Source organism: Leptonychotes weddellii, chromosome 10 (genome assembly GCF_054177405.1).
Source record: "Leptonychotes weddellii isolate Sample4059 chromosome 10, ASM5417740v2, whole genome shotgun sequence".
NCBI lineage: Eukaryota > Metazoa > Chordata > Mammalia > Carnivora > Phocidae > Leptonychotes > Leptonychotes weddellii.
The window spans coordinates 25,329,784-25,345,174 of NC_138378.1; the positions used below are offsets into that span (position 1 = coordinate 25,329,784).

Below are 15,391 nucleotides of genomic sequence, written 5' to 3' on the forward strand. Positions count from 1 at the left end.
ATAGAGAGCCTTCTCAGGACCAGAATCCACACTGCTGCATTGCACATGGAAGTTTCCATTTACATGGAATTCTTTTCTTTCTTTTTTTTTTTAAGATTTTATTTATTTATTTGACAGAGAGAGACACAGCGAGAGAGGGAACACAAGCAGGGGGAGTGGGAGAGGGAGAAGCAGGCTCCCCGCAGAGCAGGGAGCCCGATGCGGGACTCGATCCCAGGACCCTGGGATCATGACCTGAGCTGAAGGCAGTCGCTTAACCAACTGAGCCACCCAGGCACCCTACATGGAATTCTTTTCAAAGTAACTTTGTCGTTTTTCCCATATATTTATGTTCATTTAATATATTTAAGAAAAGTGTTCCTTAGGGGCACCTGGATGGCTCAGTCAGAAGAGTGTGTGACTCTTGATCTTGGGGTCATGAGTTCGAGCCCCACGTTGGGTGTAGAGATTACTTAAAAATAAAATCTTAAAAAAAAATAAAGAAGAAAGAAGAGTGTTCCTTAAAATAAATTTTTTGGTAAAACAGTTATTTAGCAAATATGGGAACTGATTGCTTGATGAATTGTCCCTTTAGCTAATTAGCTTTCGGGGAGTCCATTTACAGCAAACAGGCTCCGATTCCTCCCACCGTGGGTCTCCAGAGACCCCAGCCAATCCAGGTAGGCTGTGCCTCGCTCTGGGACTTCACTGTGAAGCCCCTTAAACTGTGAACTTTCTCATTCCAGGTGGGGCATCCAGAGGCAGCAGGAGGGGAGGGAGGCCTGGGCTTCTGAGTAACATAGACCTGGGCTGGAACCTTAGCTCTCCTGCCGGCCATAGACAATTTGCTTGAGCCGCAGGGTTTTTTTTTTATCTGTAACATGGGGAAAAAATACCCCATGGAGTTGTTAACGATGATTTGATGCAATCGTGAATGTCCAGACGAACCCATCTTGCTCAGCAGCAGGTTCTGAGCATTTCTGGACATCAGGCATTGAGCTTTGCTGTCACCCCCACATTTAATTCTTCCAGTAACCTTACATGAGAGGCTCGGAGAGGGCAGCCCCCTGCCCAAACCCAGCAGTAGGTCAGAGCCCCTGCATGTGGTTTGTAGGGCTCGAGAGATGCTGTTGGATCTGAGGGTGCCCAGTCTGAGACCCTGGGCCATGTGTTTAGAGGTTGGCTGATGCCCCACTGGGCACCCCCACCCCCCAGGGCTCCACTCACTCTGGCCTGATGTCCACCCCCAGGTGTTCCAGCGGTACCCTGAGTCCCGCCCACTCACCATCAGGATCCAGGTGCCGAACCCACCTTCAGTGACGCTGCAGAAGGACAAGGCACTGGTGAAGGTGTTCGCCACTTCTGAGGTCATGGTCTCCCAGCCCAATGACGTCGAGACCACTATCTGCCTCATCGATGTGGTGAGTATCTGGGGGGGGGGGCGTCATGTGATCTTCTGGAGTCCCCAGACCCCTTCAAACCCCCATGGGACCAACCTTAGTGACTACTAGCCAAACATGGGGCCAGATGATCTGATTCAAATCCAGTCTTCAGCACTTCTAGCTATGTGACCTTGGGTGGATCACTCCCTCTCTCTGGGCTTGATTTTCTCCTCTACTTTATGGGGATAGCAGCAGGGCATTAGTAAGACGCTCAGAGCAGTACCTGGCCTACCGTAAGGGCTCCTTCACAGGTTGTAGAGCACGGTGTGGCAATTCATGCATTCAGCGATTTGTTTTGAGCATCTACTCTGGGTTATGCTTTCTACTAGATGCTGGACAAAGGGGAAACAAGGCAGATGGTACTGGTTCTCAAGTCCCTGAGACCCAGCAGGAGACAGATACAAATACAATTTCCAGTTATTTCATAGAGAAGAATCCTCTTAAAATCATGTGGCTCCTTTTCTCAAAACTTCTCCTTTCAATCCTGAAACAAGAGCCAATCCACTAACAATGACCCACAAAGTTCTTCTAGATCATCCCCTGGTTACCTTTCAACTCCTCACTCTTTCGCTCTTTTACTCTTTCACCAATGTGCCAGGTGGAGTTCCACCCCAGGGCCTTTGCATATGCTGTTTCCGCTGCTGCTTGGAATACTCTTTCTCCAGGTGTCTGCATGACTCACTTCCTCATTTCCTTTAGGTCTCTGCTCAAATGCCACCTCCCCAGAGAGGTCTTCCCAAGACCAGCTGTCTAAAATATCCCCACCCCTGGCCTCCCTCTCTCTCTCAGCCTTAACCTGACACTGTACAATGCATTTGTTAGTTTACTGCTGGGCAGAGATGCACATTGTCTTCTTCACTACAGCATCCTCAGAGCCTAGCACAGGGTCCCGCACATAGTAGGTACTCAGTAAATATTTGTTGAAGCAATGTGCTGTGTTAAATGCCATTTCCCCCTTGGTGGTTAAAGCTTTAGATTCAGACACTTGGGGTTCTGTCCCATCTGCTGTGTCTTCTCAGGCTCTCCTCCCAGGATTCAAGAACAACTGAGTCACCTCTAATCCAGGAAGTGGGTATTCTCGGCTAGAGCATGCCAAGCCATGGTGTGTTGGGGGTCCTTTCTGGGCATCGTCAGATGACAGATTAAAAGGGCTGGTTCTCACCCAGGGAGTGGAGATGACTGCCCCTCATTGGTTGGTCCCTACTCTGTGGAAATTTTCCATCAACAGCCCAAATGCTGTATGATCCAGCTCAGAGCCCTGCCATGAAGCCCCAGTGCCCCCAGGATGCAGCCATGACTCCTCTCCAGCCTGCTAGCCCTGCCTGGTCTGGCCCCTTCTCACTCCAGTCATCTGCGGTCCTCTTACCTCCTTACTCTCTGGCCTTCTCTCTTCCCTCTAATGCTAACCTCTTTCCTGCCCCGGAGCTTTTGCACATACCCTTCCCACTGCCTGGATCACTCTCACACCCTCTTTTTCACCTGGCCAAATCCTATATACCCTTCAGGCATCAGTTCGTGAATGGATGGGATGATTTTGCACACCCATGCGGGTCCCTGCCATACACACCCAGAGCATCCAGTCCTTCATCATCCCAATTAATCACCGGAATGTGTTGGAGCTTCTTTTTTTTTCATAAGACCAATTTATTTTATTTTATTATTTTGTTTTATTTTATTTTATTTTATTTGGTGTGGGAAGCAGGGAAGCAAAGAGGAACATTCCTATAACCAGGCTTCTGCTGGAGAGGGGTTGAGTCTGGACCTTTCATGCCCTCTGCTGGGGGTGGGGGTGGGGCAGTTGCACTTGACATTGATGATGCCCAACCCCATCTGCAGTGGCTCATTTGGAGCAGCTTCCTAGGCTGCAGGCCACCCGCCCCCCGCCCCGAGACAGCTCAGACACCCGCACCAGCCAAGCAATCCCTGCTCCCTGCGACAGTGTCTTTCTGAGGGAAGTTCACTCGGCCCTGCTGACTTACTTGAAAACAACCCACTTGTCAGCGAACGTAGGCAATTTTTACTCCCAGCCCCCCTCTCCAGAGCGGGGATATCCATTATATAGGGAGCGTTACTGGGGTCTCGGTTCGTAAAGGGAGGTTTGACCAAGACCTCGGGGGACGGACAACCTCTGTTAATGCAGCACCTAGCCGGCGCCTGGCACACACAGCCCGCCCCGCAGCGGCACCTCATTGTCACCCCCTTTCCTCCAGGACACAGAACTCTTGGCCATGTTTTCCGTGGAGGGAGATAAGCTCATGATCGACGCCAAGCTGGACAAGTAAGGGGGTTTGCGGACTCGGGCTCCTGCCGCTCAGAAGGGCCTCTTTGGTGCTGCCATATGCCTGGGGCCAGCTCCTGAAGGGACGCCTGGGAGGACACCGGAGGTCCCCTCGCACGGCTGTCAGGGCTGGGTAAATCCCGGAGGCTGCAGGGGTGAAACCGGGCTGTGAGTGCCAAGGGCCCTGGCGCGAGCTGGGCAGGGTGGGTGATGCCGTGAGCTTCAGAGAAAGGACCTACTGCCAACAACAACTACAATGTCAACAATAATAACAACGATGGGTGTGATGAGGATGTGCCCGGCTTTGCATTGGTATCTGTATGCATGATCTTATTTAGCCTTGCAATGGCCGTGCGGGGTCAGGGCTATTATTCTCCCATCTTAAAGAGGAGACAGCTAGGGCTTAGACAGGAGGTGTACTGACTCAGGGCCGCACCGAGGGTACAGAGAGGGGCTCTGGGACAGCCCAGGTCTGTCTGGCCCAGAGCTGCATCATCCATTACAAGCGCAGTCTCCGGAGCCAAGCAGTATGCGTTCAAATCCTAACATGACCACTGACGGCCATGTGACATAGTCAGGTGACTCTGCCTCTCTGAAACTCAGTTTTCTCATCTGAAAACGGGGATAATAGTCCCTACCTCGTAGGACTCATGAGAACAGCTGTTATTTGTTGGATGTTCTCTATGTGCCAGGCATTGAGCTAAGCCCTAAGTGTGTCTCTGTTCATTTCATTCCTGACGTCAGCCTATGGCAGTAAGTACAATTATCATTCCTACTTCAAGATAAATGAGATTGTATGTAAAATTGTCAGCACGTGCCTAGTTCGTTGTAAGTTGTTCTTCTTACGACAAATATTTATCAAGCCCAACAATGGGAATTACTCGGAATAGGACACGAATCAGAGCCATCCAAGAGTCTCTCTAAGGCAGCGATGCTTGACCTGAGGCCTGGATGAGAAGGGGCCAGTGGAGGAGGGCACAGTTCAGGCAGCGAGAGCAGTGCAGGAAAGAGCTCAGGTGTTGTGGATGGAGTGACCGAGGGGGAAGGAGGGGAGGGAGTGGAAGTCGGCAATAAAACACGACTGAAGCAGTCTTCTCCCCTGAGAAGGCTCACTGGTTTCTGTGCTGCCGGATGCACAAGGGCTCCAATCGTCTGGCCCAGGGCAAGTCTGGTCCGGCCTCTCTCAGGTAGGGCTGTTGGTCTGCAGGTGACATTCAGGCACAGTGAGACCGAGACCCTCAGGGTGCAGAGAGAGACCTCAAACCCTGGTCTCGGGCCCCCTCCTCAGAATAGTGCAGCGGCCAAGAGTGCATCTCAGGGCATGAGTCCTGGGCTCTGTCTCCTGAGCTCTGTAGCCACGGCGAGATCCCCTGGAGCCTCAGGTTCCGCTCCCAGAGGGTCACGAAAGGATCGAGCGAGGTGGGGACGATCGCTCCTGGGTGCGTGGGACGCACCCTGTACCAGGAACAGGCTCGCTTGGATTGCTCATTTAGTCCTTGCAGCCGCCCACTTTGCAGAGGAGGAAACCGAGGCAGAGAGAGGGTAAGTACTTGGCCAAGGACCCACAGCCAGTAGGTGTCACAGCTATGATCTGAGCCTTACGTACACCAGTCCGTCCTGATCCATGGGCAGTAAGTTCCAGGACCCCCCGGTGGATGCCTGAAAGCGCAGCTGGTACTACAGGTTAGCTGCACTGTGCTTGCCTAGCTCGCATACCTGTGGTAACATTTACTTTATAAGCTAGGCACAGTGAGAGACTAACAACAGCAGCTCATAAATAAGATACAACTATTGTAAAAATAGACTGTAATAAAAGTTATGTGAATGTCATCTCTCTCAAAATACTGTACTATACTCACCCTTCTTTTTTTTTTTTTAAATTTTACCTATTTATTTATTTGAGAGAGAGAGAGAGCACAGGCTGGGGTGGGAGCAGAGGGAGAGGGACAAGTGGGCTCCATGCTCAGTGCAGAGCCCGACGTGGGGCTTGATCTCACCACCCTGACATCATGACCTCAGCCAGAATCCTGAGTCGGACGCTTAACTGACAGAGCCACCCCGGCATCTCTATACTCACCTTTCTTCTTGTGATGATGTGAGATGAAAAAATGCCCACGTAATGAGGTGAAGTCAGGTGAATGTGACGGAATGTCAGGATACTATTGACCTTCCCATAATAGGCCAGAAGGGGGCTCCTCTCTTCCCGACCGCAGCTGAGCGCGGGTCCCTGAGCCCACGGACAACGAAACCTGGGGGCTACCGTGTATGGTATAAAAGCTCGAGCACCATGTCTAGTACATAGTTGGTGCTCACTATGTGGACCTCAACACTGTTCTTATTAACTGCCCCCGGGGGTCAAGAGAGGTCTTTGTGAAAGATGTTGGTGGAGGGGCTTCTGAGAGTTCATTGCAATACAACCCCTTATGATTCTCAGGCAATCACTATTTCTAACTGGCTGTTTGCTTTCTCGGCAGGACTCACCTCAACCTCAGAACCTCAAACGTAGGCAACTTTGATGTAAGTACTAAGCTCAGCCCCCAGGGCAAGATCCTCTGGGAATGGCATCCCCGTGTGGCTGGCTGGGGCCCAGGGAGTTGGGGAATGCCAAAGCATTGACATCTCTGTCAGGCCTCCGTTCCAGGTGGGGAAACGGAGGCCCACAAAGCCAGGGAGGGGCTGGGTACAGACTTCCAGCTCCGACTCTGCCTGTGAGGCTGTCCCATTTTAACTGACTACTCCCATGGAGGCCACTTGGCCCAAATCCCTCCACTCCTGGGTGGGGAGGCGCTAGGCGCAGCCATGTCCTACAGGACCCCTGCTTTTCTGGATTGGGTGGGGGGAGGTTGGCTTTGCCACTGACTCCCATGTAATCTTGAGCAACTCCAACCCACTCTGAGCCTCCGCAAATAGGTTTGGATTTATTCCTAGCCACCACTTTACCACCACACTCTGGAACTCTTCCTTTCTAATCTGAGATGCTCAGATTCTAGGGTTTGGTCCTGTTTCGTTTCTTTGCTGATTATTGGGTCCCCCCACACCACCAAAGTCTGCAGAAATGCCCCTCTTTTCTTTTACAAACCGACGACTAAACAGATGCCCGCTTTTCCGAGCAAGCTGGGGTGAGATTTCCACATGCGCAGAGATACTCAGATCACCCACGGTGTTGCCTCTTTCTGAGTTTTTGCAAACCCCAGCCTCTCCAACCCATGGAGTGGTGTCACCAGCTTCATTTCATGGATGGAGAAACTGGGGCCCGGGGATGAGCAGTGACCTGCCTCGCAGCTGCTTGGGGCACAGCTGGGACCAGAACCGGAATCTCCGGACTCCAAGCAGAAGCAGCAGCTCACAGAGTGTGATATTAGAGAACAGTTCTGGGATAGCAGAACCGGGCACGGGGCACCAAATTAAGCTTTTTTTTTTTTTAAACAAATTTCTCTCATTTAATCCTCAAAACAAACTTATGATTTGGGCACAATTATTAGCCCATTTTCCACATAAGGCAGCCAAATGCAGAGAAGTTGGTCGACGTATCCAAGGTCACGGCGCTGGGATAAAAGTCCCACGCACTTGTCACGTCCTACCATGTGGTTCTACACCAAGGCAGGTACTTTACATAGAGGAGTTTACGTTTGGCTTTTACAACCACTGTACGAGGGAAGGGTTATTCATGCCTGTTTTCAGATGTGGAAACCAAGGCTTAGAGATGTTCAGAGCGCGCAAACATGAAAAGTCTCAAGGCCGGGCATTTCACCTGATCTGCCCGTAACCCTCGCTGCCTCCTTGCAAGCGGGGCTTGCTGGCCCATTTTACAGCTGAGGAAGCTGAGGGTCCTGAGTGGTGAGGGAGACTTCCCAGAGGCCCACAGAGACTAAGCTGGGACGGGAACCCAGAGTGTTGGCGACACAACCCCAGGGCCTTGCGTGACACCACCATAGACTACGGGCCCTGAGCCTCCCCCAGTCCCAGCCTCACCATGAGCCTTGGACCAGGACAGGCCCTGCTCTGGGCCTCAGTCTCCCTAACTGCAGAGACAGCAGGCAGACAGATATGCCTCACGCCTGTCCAACTCGGTGGTTCTCGAGTCACGGCAGCTCCCAGATTCTCCCAGAGCTGTTCTGCGTCTTCCGCTTGGGCCACAGGGTAGGGCCTCAAGGAGGCCTTGGGGATCTGAGTGAACCCCTGCCAGGGTTGAGTTCTCCTTCTTCCCTGCAGGTTGGCCTCTTGGAGGTGCTGGTGGGGAAGATCTTTGAGCTGGCGTTTCTGCCCGCCATGAACGGTGAGAGTTACGCCCATGCCTCTGCAGGGGTGTGTGGCTGGGGGGCCTGGAGGCTGCTGGTTTGCTGGGCGTATTTGACACACAGCCGTTCTGCCTCAACTGTATTTCTGAGAACTTCACCCTAAGCTTATATACTTAACCCTCTGAAGGCAAATGTTGCCCCGAGGGTCCATCAACTTCCTTATTTGCTGCTTCTGCTGTGTTCTCCTTCTCCTTCTTCTTCCTCTCTTCCTCCTCCTTCTTCCTTACTTGGCTGATTGTTTTGTTTTTCTGATTATCTATGTAAAATTCTGATTACATATGAATATTATATGTGTGTAAGTTTTAGAAAGTCCAGAACAGTTTAAAAAGTAACATCTCACCTCCCAGAGGCACTTAATCTCAACACCTGGTTATAGGTCCTTCTAAATTCTTTTTTCTCCATTAAAAAAAAAAGTCCAAGATATTTCCTGATTTTTTTGTGTGTGTGTTTATTTTTAGTTGTGGTAAAATACACATCACATGAAATTTACCTGCTTAACCATTTTCAGGTGCAAATTTAGTATTGGTAGGTATATTCACATTATTATGGCCCTGATTGATTTTTATTTTTTCTTTATTTTTAATGTTTTTTTTTGCACTTGATTGAAACTGGTTTCCTTCTTTTTCTTTTTATTGACATATAATGTATCATTTGTTTTAGGGGTACAGTTCTGTGATTCATCAGTCTTACACAACACACAGTGCTCATGTGTTGTCCTGATTGATTTTTAATCATGTATTTAATTTTACTTATACGGGGACTATGTGAATAATTATTGTTGTAAAAAGTTCGATCAGTAGAGATAAAGCTAAAGTTGCTCTTACTGATCTCCCAGTCTCCTAACCCAGACTCTGCCCCCTAGGCAACCACATTATCAGTGAGGGTTTTCCGCTTCATAGAATGAAGGAACAGAGCATGATTCCTCCTCTCTGTGGTGCCTCGGGGACATTATCAGGAAGTTATCTGAACTGTGGGGCCACTGGAGGCTGGGAGAGCTGAACCCCCCCATTGTAACCTCGTCCCTAAGGCCTCCACCAAACCTGGCCCCACCCTCCCTCTTCCCACTTCCCCCTGGTGGAGGAGAGGATGGAGAGGGACTGCTGTCAGCTCTACCAGCCGGGGTTCATTTGGGGCGCTCTCCATGTCCAACAGACCTTTATTCTGGAAACTGTCACCAGAAGAGGCTGAATCGCAATCCCAGGAAGGCCCTGGTCACCAAGGTTGTGCATGTTCCCTGGCAGGAGAGGAGGATGTCAGGAGCGAGGCTGGGCTGGGCTGACTTTTGAGGCAAGAGGTGGAGACTCTTGCCCGGGCTTGGTCACTAAGAGGTGGTGTGAACTTGGCAGCAAGTCCCTCATTCTCACTTTATCATTCTCAAAAGTGAGAGGCTGGGTTAGGACCATGATTCTCAAAGTGGGTTCCATGAAAAATTAGTCCTACGGGATACTCTTAAGAAGAGGGATTCATGGCCAAGCAAGTTTGGGAAATTCTGAATATACTGCCCTAGGGTAGATTCACCATGTCCTTAGCTCTCTGAAAAGTCCTGCTGGAGGTAGAAAATCTGTTTAACTCCACTAAATCCAGTTCCCCCACCTACCCTTTCATCCATCCATTCCTTCCTTCCTTCCTTCTTCCCTTCTTTCCCAGAACATGAGTCAGCATGAATCTACTTAAGTTCTGACAATCTAAAAGCAATCAGTACATCCCACCGTGGTCACCTGTTGGGACTCCATGTGCATCCTTCCATGCCTCCATTCAGCGAACATCTGTCCTCTCCTCTGTGCCCAGCCCAGGGCTGGGTGATGCTGGGGACACAGTCCTGGCCTGCAAAAAACTCACACTCTGGGTAGAGGTGACAGATGGAGAAAGAGAGTATTCATATTCTGTGATTTTTGTAATGGTGGGGGTGGTTCAAGGGAGGGCAGGAGCCAAAGGTTTCTTGGCCTGGGCTGGGGGAAGCCTCACAGAAGAGATGACATCCAAACAGAGTCTCGGGGGAGTCTCAGAACTCAGCAGGCAGGCAAGGCTGAGGGCGTGTGCTCTGGGCAGGAGCACCTGCTCGGACAAAGGCCTAGAGATGGAACAGAAATGGCTGGTCTCCTTGAAAATCTTGGTGGCCTCCTATAAGGCTGATGCCTCTAAGCCACACTCACTCTGCCTGGCCGTTTTGGTGGTGGTGTTTCTTTTCACAGCCGTGCTGGGCTCTGGCGTCCCTCTCCCCAAAATCCTCAACATCGACTTCAGCAATGCAGACATCGACGTTTTGGAGGTAAGGGGAGAAGAACTCTGTTCTGCCCTTTGTTCCATGCCCAGGAGTTGGGAGGAGGAAGAGAAGGGAGGGGAAAGGTAGGGCAATGGAGGCCTCTTCCTTCAAAGGATGGGGCTGAGGGAACAAGAAACAAAGCTGAAGAACCCGTCAATGAAGCTCTCTTCATCCACCATCTCATTTCATCCCCAGGACAGATGTTATTGCCCCCATCTTGCAGATGGGAATACTGAGGCTCAGAGCTGTAAGGGGCTCACCCACAGTAGAAGTGCGATGTAGTTCACTGGAAAAACTTTTATTGAGCACCTACTGAGTGCCAGATGATGTGCAACGGGGTGGGGAATACAGCAGTGAATAAAATGGACAATCCTGGTCCCGGAAAATCTCTCCCAGCCAGGGGGACAATGGGCCTTTGGATAGATATCCCTGAAATAACTGCTAATTATAATCATGGCAGGTGCCTTGAAATTCAGTTGCAGGAGGCCTTTTTGCCGTGATAAAAGCCACATATGCTCATTAACTGAAATTCGGAAAATACAGAAAAGATTAAACAAACACATTTATTCTCTTAGATACATTTGCTACCTAGAAATGACCACCTTAGAGCATTCTACTGGTTTTCATTCCAATCGTTCTGGAGTTTTATTTTTAAACATGACTTTGCTCAGTAGGGCCTGGGTTCCAATCCTTATTCTGCCAGTATCCAGCTGGGTGACCCTCGGCAAGTCACTTAACGTCTCTGAGGCTCAGTTTTCACCTCTGTAAAAGGGGCTAATCATAGCACCTCTCCTCAGGGCTGCTTTTAGAATAAAGTGAGAGTCTAAGTGTAAAGTGCCTTATACTTTGTATAAGGGGAGGCCACTTGCCCAAGGTCACCCAGCTAGTGAGAAGTAGGTTTTGTACTGGTATAATGGACACAGCTCCAACCGTGGTTCTCGACTAGGGCTGTGCTGCAAGCCCCCTTCCCAGCCTAAGGGCCTTTTTTAAATTAGTGGGGATGATTTTTTCTTTCCTAAATAATCATACTTGAGTATTTCACATCAAAATACATATTATTGTATTATAAATTACTTACCTTTTATTTCTTCTTTATATTCCAGCAAGGGATATAAGTAGGTTCTATAGATTATGAATTTCATTTCAGAATAATAAAGGAGATAGCACAAATACCTGTGATAAAATGTAAACTGAAGTGTTGGGTCTGAAAGGTGCAGGACCACTGATTTACAGAGAAAACCAGCTTTGGAGTGCCTGGCTGGCTCAGTGGGTAGAGCATGTGACTTCTGATCTTGGGGTCGCGAGTTCGAGCCCCACATTGGGTGTAGAGATTACTTAAATAAATAAACTTAAAAAAAAAAAAAGACCCAGCCCAGACTTGGCCTTGTACAACCTCTGTAAATGGTAGCTACTTTCTTCTCCTCTTTCTTTTTCTTTTTAAAGATTTATTTCTTTATTTTAGAGAGAGTGTGTGGGTATGGGGGGAGAGGCAGAAGGAGAGAGAGTCTCAAGCCGACTGCCCGCTGAACACAGAGCCTGACACAGGGCTCATCTCATGACCCTGAGATCATGACCTGAGCCGAAACCAAGAGTCAGGCGCTCAACCAACTAAGCAACCCAGGCACCTTCTCCTTCTTCTTCTCCCTCTTCCCTGCCTCCCCTCCTCCTCCTCTTCTTCTTCTTGTTATTATTGTTATTATTATATGGGTCTAGCCTTTTATTTTAACTTTTTCATTTTAAAACAATTTTAGACTTACAGAAGAGTTGCAAAAATAGTACAGAGAGTATGAGAATACTCTTCACTCAATTTCCCCTAATGTTAGCATCTTATATAACCAGAGTATAATGATCAAAACCAGGAAGTTCACATTGATAGAAAACTATTAACTAAACTACAGATCTTCCTCAACGGTTTTCCCACTTGCTGTCCTTGGTCTGGTTCAGGATCCAGGATCCCACTTTGCACTTGGTTGTCAATCCAAATCTGGAATGGTGTCCTCCAACGTGTGACAGTTCCTAAATTCTTGTGTTTTATGATCTTGACATTTCTGATGAGTCTGGCCCATTGTATGGGATGTCCTACAATTTGGATCTGACCGTTGTTTTCTCACGATGAGATTGAGGTTACGTATTTTTGGCAAGAATGCCACGGGAGTGATGCTGTGTCCTTCTCAGTGCACCGTATTGGCGGGGGGGTGGGCACGCAATGTCAGTGTCTTATTCCTGGGGATATTGACTCTGATCATGAGGTGAAGGTGGTCCCTCTCAGTTTCCCTGCTGTTGGTTAACTTACTATTTTTCCCATTGTAACTAATAAATATCTCATGAGGAGATACTTGGAGATGACCACCCACATACCTTATTTCTCATTACACTTTCTCCCACTCATTTTGGCATTCTTTAATGGTTCTTGTCTGCAAGAGTTATTACTGTGGTGTTTGCCTCATGGAGACTTTCCATTTCGATCATTCCTTCCACATTTATTAGTTGAAATTGAAAGGAGGAAGAGCCATCCTTTCTCCTCCATTAATTTATTTACCCAATTATTTATATCAGTACAGACTTATGGGTACTTATTTTGTTCCATGGGTTAAATCTATTATTTACTTTGCTGTAGATATTTTGAGTCAGGAAAATTCGATTTTGGAAGAATGTGGACAGACGCTCAAGCTTGTTTCTCTTATTTGGGGGAAGAAGGAGATGAGGGGCAGGAAGTGAAGTGTCTTGTCCAAGGTCCCCTGTACAGGGCAAGCTAATGACATGGCTAAGGTGCTCCTCGGGCCCCTTTAGTCCCAATAAACCCCCACTGTTCGCAGTTGCTCCTTCCCAGAAATGTGTCTTGCCCAGTCCTCAGGCAGGTGACTGCTGAGGTTGTAAGCAGAAGCCATCTCCCCCACTAACTGGGTTCTCTGTTCTGACTCCAAGGACCTCCTGGTGCTGAGTGCCTGAAGGACGGAGGCAGGGATGCGGGTGCAGCCCCGGAGGAAGCCAGAACTCGCCCGGGAAAGGCTCTGCTAACACAGTCTCCAGCCCTGAGTCCCTTCAGCCCCCTACGACAGGTTCCTCCCCAGCTTCCCAACCCTCTTCCCACCTGCCCCCTCCCCCAAGAAAGGAACCAGCCAGAGACTCTTTTGGCAAACAGTGCTGGCCACGGTCAGTCCTACGGTCAGCCCCCGCGTTGGGAAGGAGGTCACCTGGAGGATTGAGTCCTCTTAGACTCCATGCCAAACCCCACACTGCGCACTGTACACTTTCAATAAAAGATTCCAATTTCCCTGCAGTTGGGGCAAGTCTCCACGAAGGACCCTCCCTCAGGGTCTGGGTGTGTCTTCCCTCCACGGCTGCACCGGGGGCACCTGGCAGTTGCTTTTGTCACCTACGAGCTTTCGGACAATGGTTCAGTTCATGAGTGAAATATGTCAGACACCTCTGAGGACCCTACAAATGGACTGGAGGGAGTTTTACTCAGTTCTCACTGCCTTGGTTCAGGGCTCCATTTGGCTGATTCCTCTTGCCTCAGTTTCCCCCACCACTCCTCAGCCCATGAAGGGGGTCCAGACTCAGAGGCAACAAGTTCAGAGTCATCAGGCTTCACACTGCCTGAGGACAAGGGGCTCCTCTCCTTTCTCAGCTTCCAGCTGCCCTCTCCCCATCCCCACCTCCTCTGTGTTCACAACATGACTTGCCCAGGTCCAGAAGGGTGGATAGGTGTATCCCAGGTTCCAGGGGAGAGGTGAAAGGGACAAAAAAAATACCCTTCTGTCCCATCTTTCTGAGAGCACATGTTCATCGAGGACTTTCTACCTGCTGAGCCCTGCGCTCAGGCTTTGTGACTTGATCTCATTTAACCTCATGAGAGCACCATAAGGTAGGTGCCAGGTTGGTCCCTATTTTGCAGACAGGGAAACCGAGACACGGAGAAATGCAGGGACTTGCCCAAGGCCACACAGCTGCAAAGTGGCAGAGCTGGGGTTGGAACTTGATGATTTAGCTCCAGAGCCCAGGCCTTAACCACCCACCACACTGCCTCTGCTCATACATTGCAAGGAGAAGCCCCAGGCTGAATCTGGCCCCAAAGCTGTGCAGTCCTCAGCAGAAAGAAAGCACAGAGAGTCACACACCAGCACCACTTCAATGCATCTACTAGGAAGAGAGGCACATCACTTCAGCTTGTGTTTCAATAGCCATGGCAGGTCACATGACCCTGCCTGACCTCCAGGGGTAAGGAAATGTGATCCTTTCCTATGGCGAGGAAGGGGAGGAAAACCAGATATATCGGTGAACACGAGTAATGTCTTCCACACTCTCCTGCGTCCTCCTGGGGAGAGGAGGCTGGAGACTAGCTGGGGCGGAGGGATAGTGAAACTCCTGTTGCATCGAGATTCTACAGAATATCAAGGCCTCGTGCCTTCAGGTCCAAACTGGGGAGGCACAGATGCAGCAGCCGCCCAGAAAATGAGCAAGGAGCCTCACAAACTGGATCTTTGCAAGCATGCCCTTGGTTTCCAGAAATAAAGCCCAATGACTACAGGTTCAGGGAAACCTAGACCCTGCCCCTGTATTGTCCTCTCAGAGCACCTGTTCCCCTCACCCCCACCCAAAGGTTCCTGGAAAACCTGTCTGCCAGACAGTGAGGGGAAGAGCCAGTGGCTTCAGATTAAAAACAATCAAAATGCATTCTCTGAGAGCTTCCCCTGCCAAAGGGACAGCCCAGAGCATCACTAACCTCAACTCTGGCATAGGAGGTCATTAAAGAATAAGAATCTTGGAGTCAGGAGGATGGGGCCCAACTTCCATCTCTGTCACTTGGTTGACTTGGTGAGGCCTTCAGCCTTCTGAGCTTCAGTTCTCCCATCTGGAAAATGGACACTAATAATTATTATTACACTCTAAGTGTGAAGCTCTTTAGATGAGATTTTTTTCCTGAGGCGCTTAGCCCTGAGGGTGGCACCCGGTAAGAGCTCAGTCTATGCTTGCTGTGGTTAGTGCTAGTTTCTAAAGTGAGGGTCCCGGGGACCCCTTGCCTCTGGTCAGAGCTCAGTTGAGGACAAAGAAGGGCACTTGACATGTTGGCAAGAGAGTGTCCACGGAACCCCTCCCAAAGCAAGGCAGACGCTGCTCCCTCAAACAG

General features: G+C 49.7%; 1 protein-coding gene across 1 annotated transcript in view; it reads left to right on the top strand.

Moving 5' to 3' along the window:
• Positions 1 to 13,364, top strand: part of BPIFB4 (BPI fold containing family B member 4) — a 27,369-nt gene extending 14,005 nt beyond the window's left edge. Inside the window, exons 11-16 of the mRNA XM_081832200.1 lie at positions 1,230 to 1,400; positions 3,632 to 3,699; positions 6,174 to 6,216; positions 7,912 to 7,975; positions 10,190 to 10,266; positions 13,186 to 13,364. Coding sequence (XP_081688326.1) covers positions 1,230 to 1,400; positions 3,632 to 3,699; positions 6,174 to 6,216; positions 7,912 to 7,975; positions 10,190 to 10,266; positions 13,186 to 13,209 — 447 coding nt within the window. The 3' untranslated portion in view covers positions 13,210 to 13,364. The remainder of the gene's footprint in view (positions 1 to 1,229; positions 1,401 to 3,631; positions 3,700 to 6,173; positions 6,217 to 7,911; positions 7,976 to 10,189; positions 10,267 to 13,185) is intronic.
• Positions 13,365 to 15,391: the final 2,027 nt, after the last annotated feature.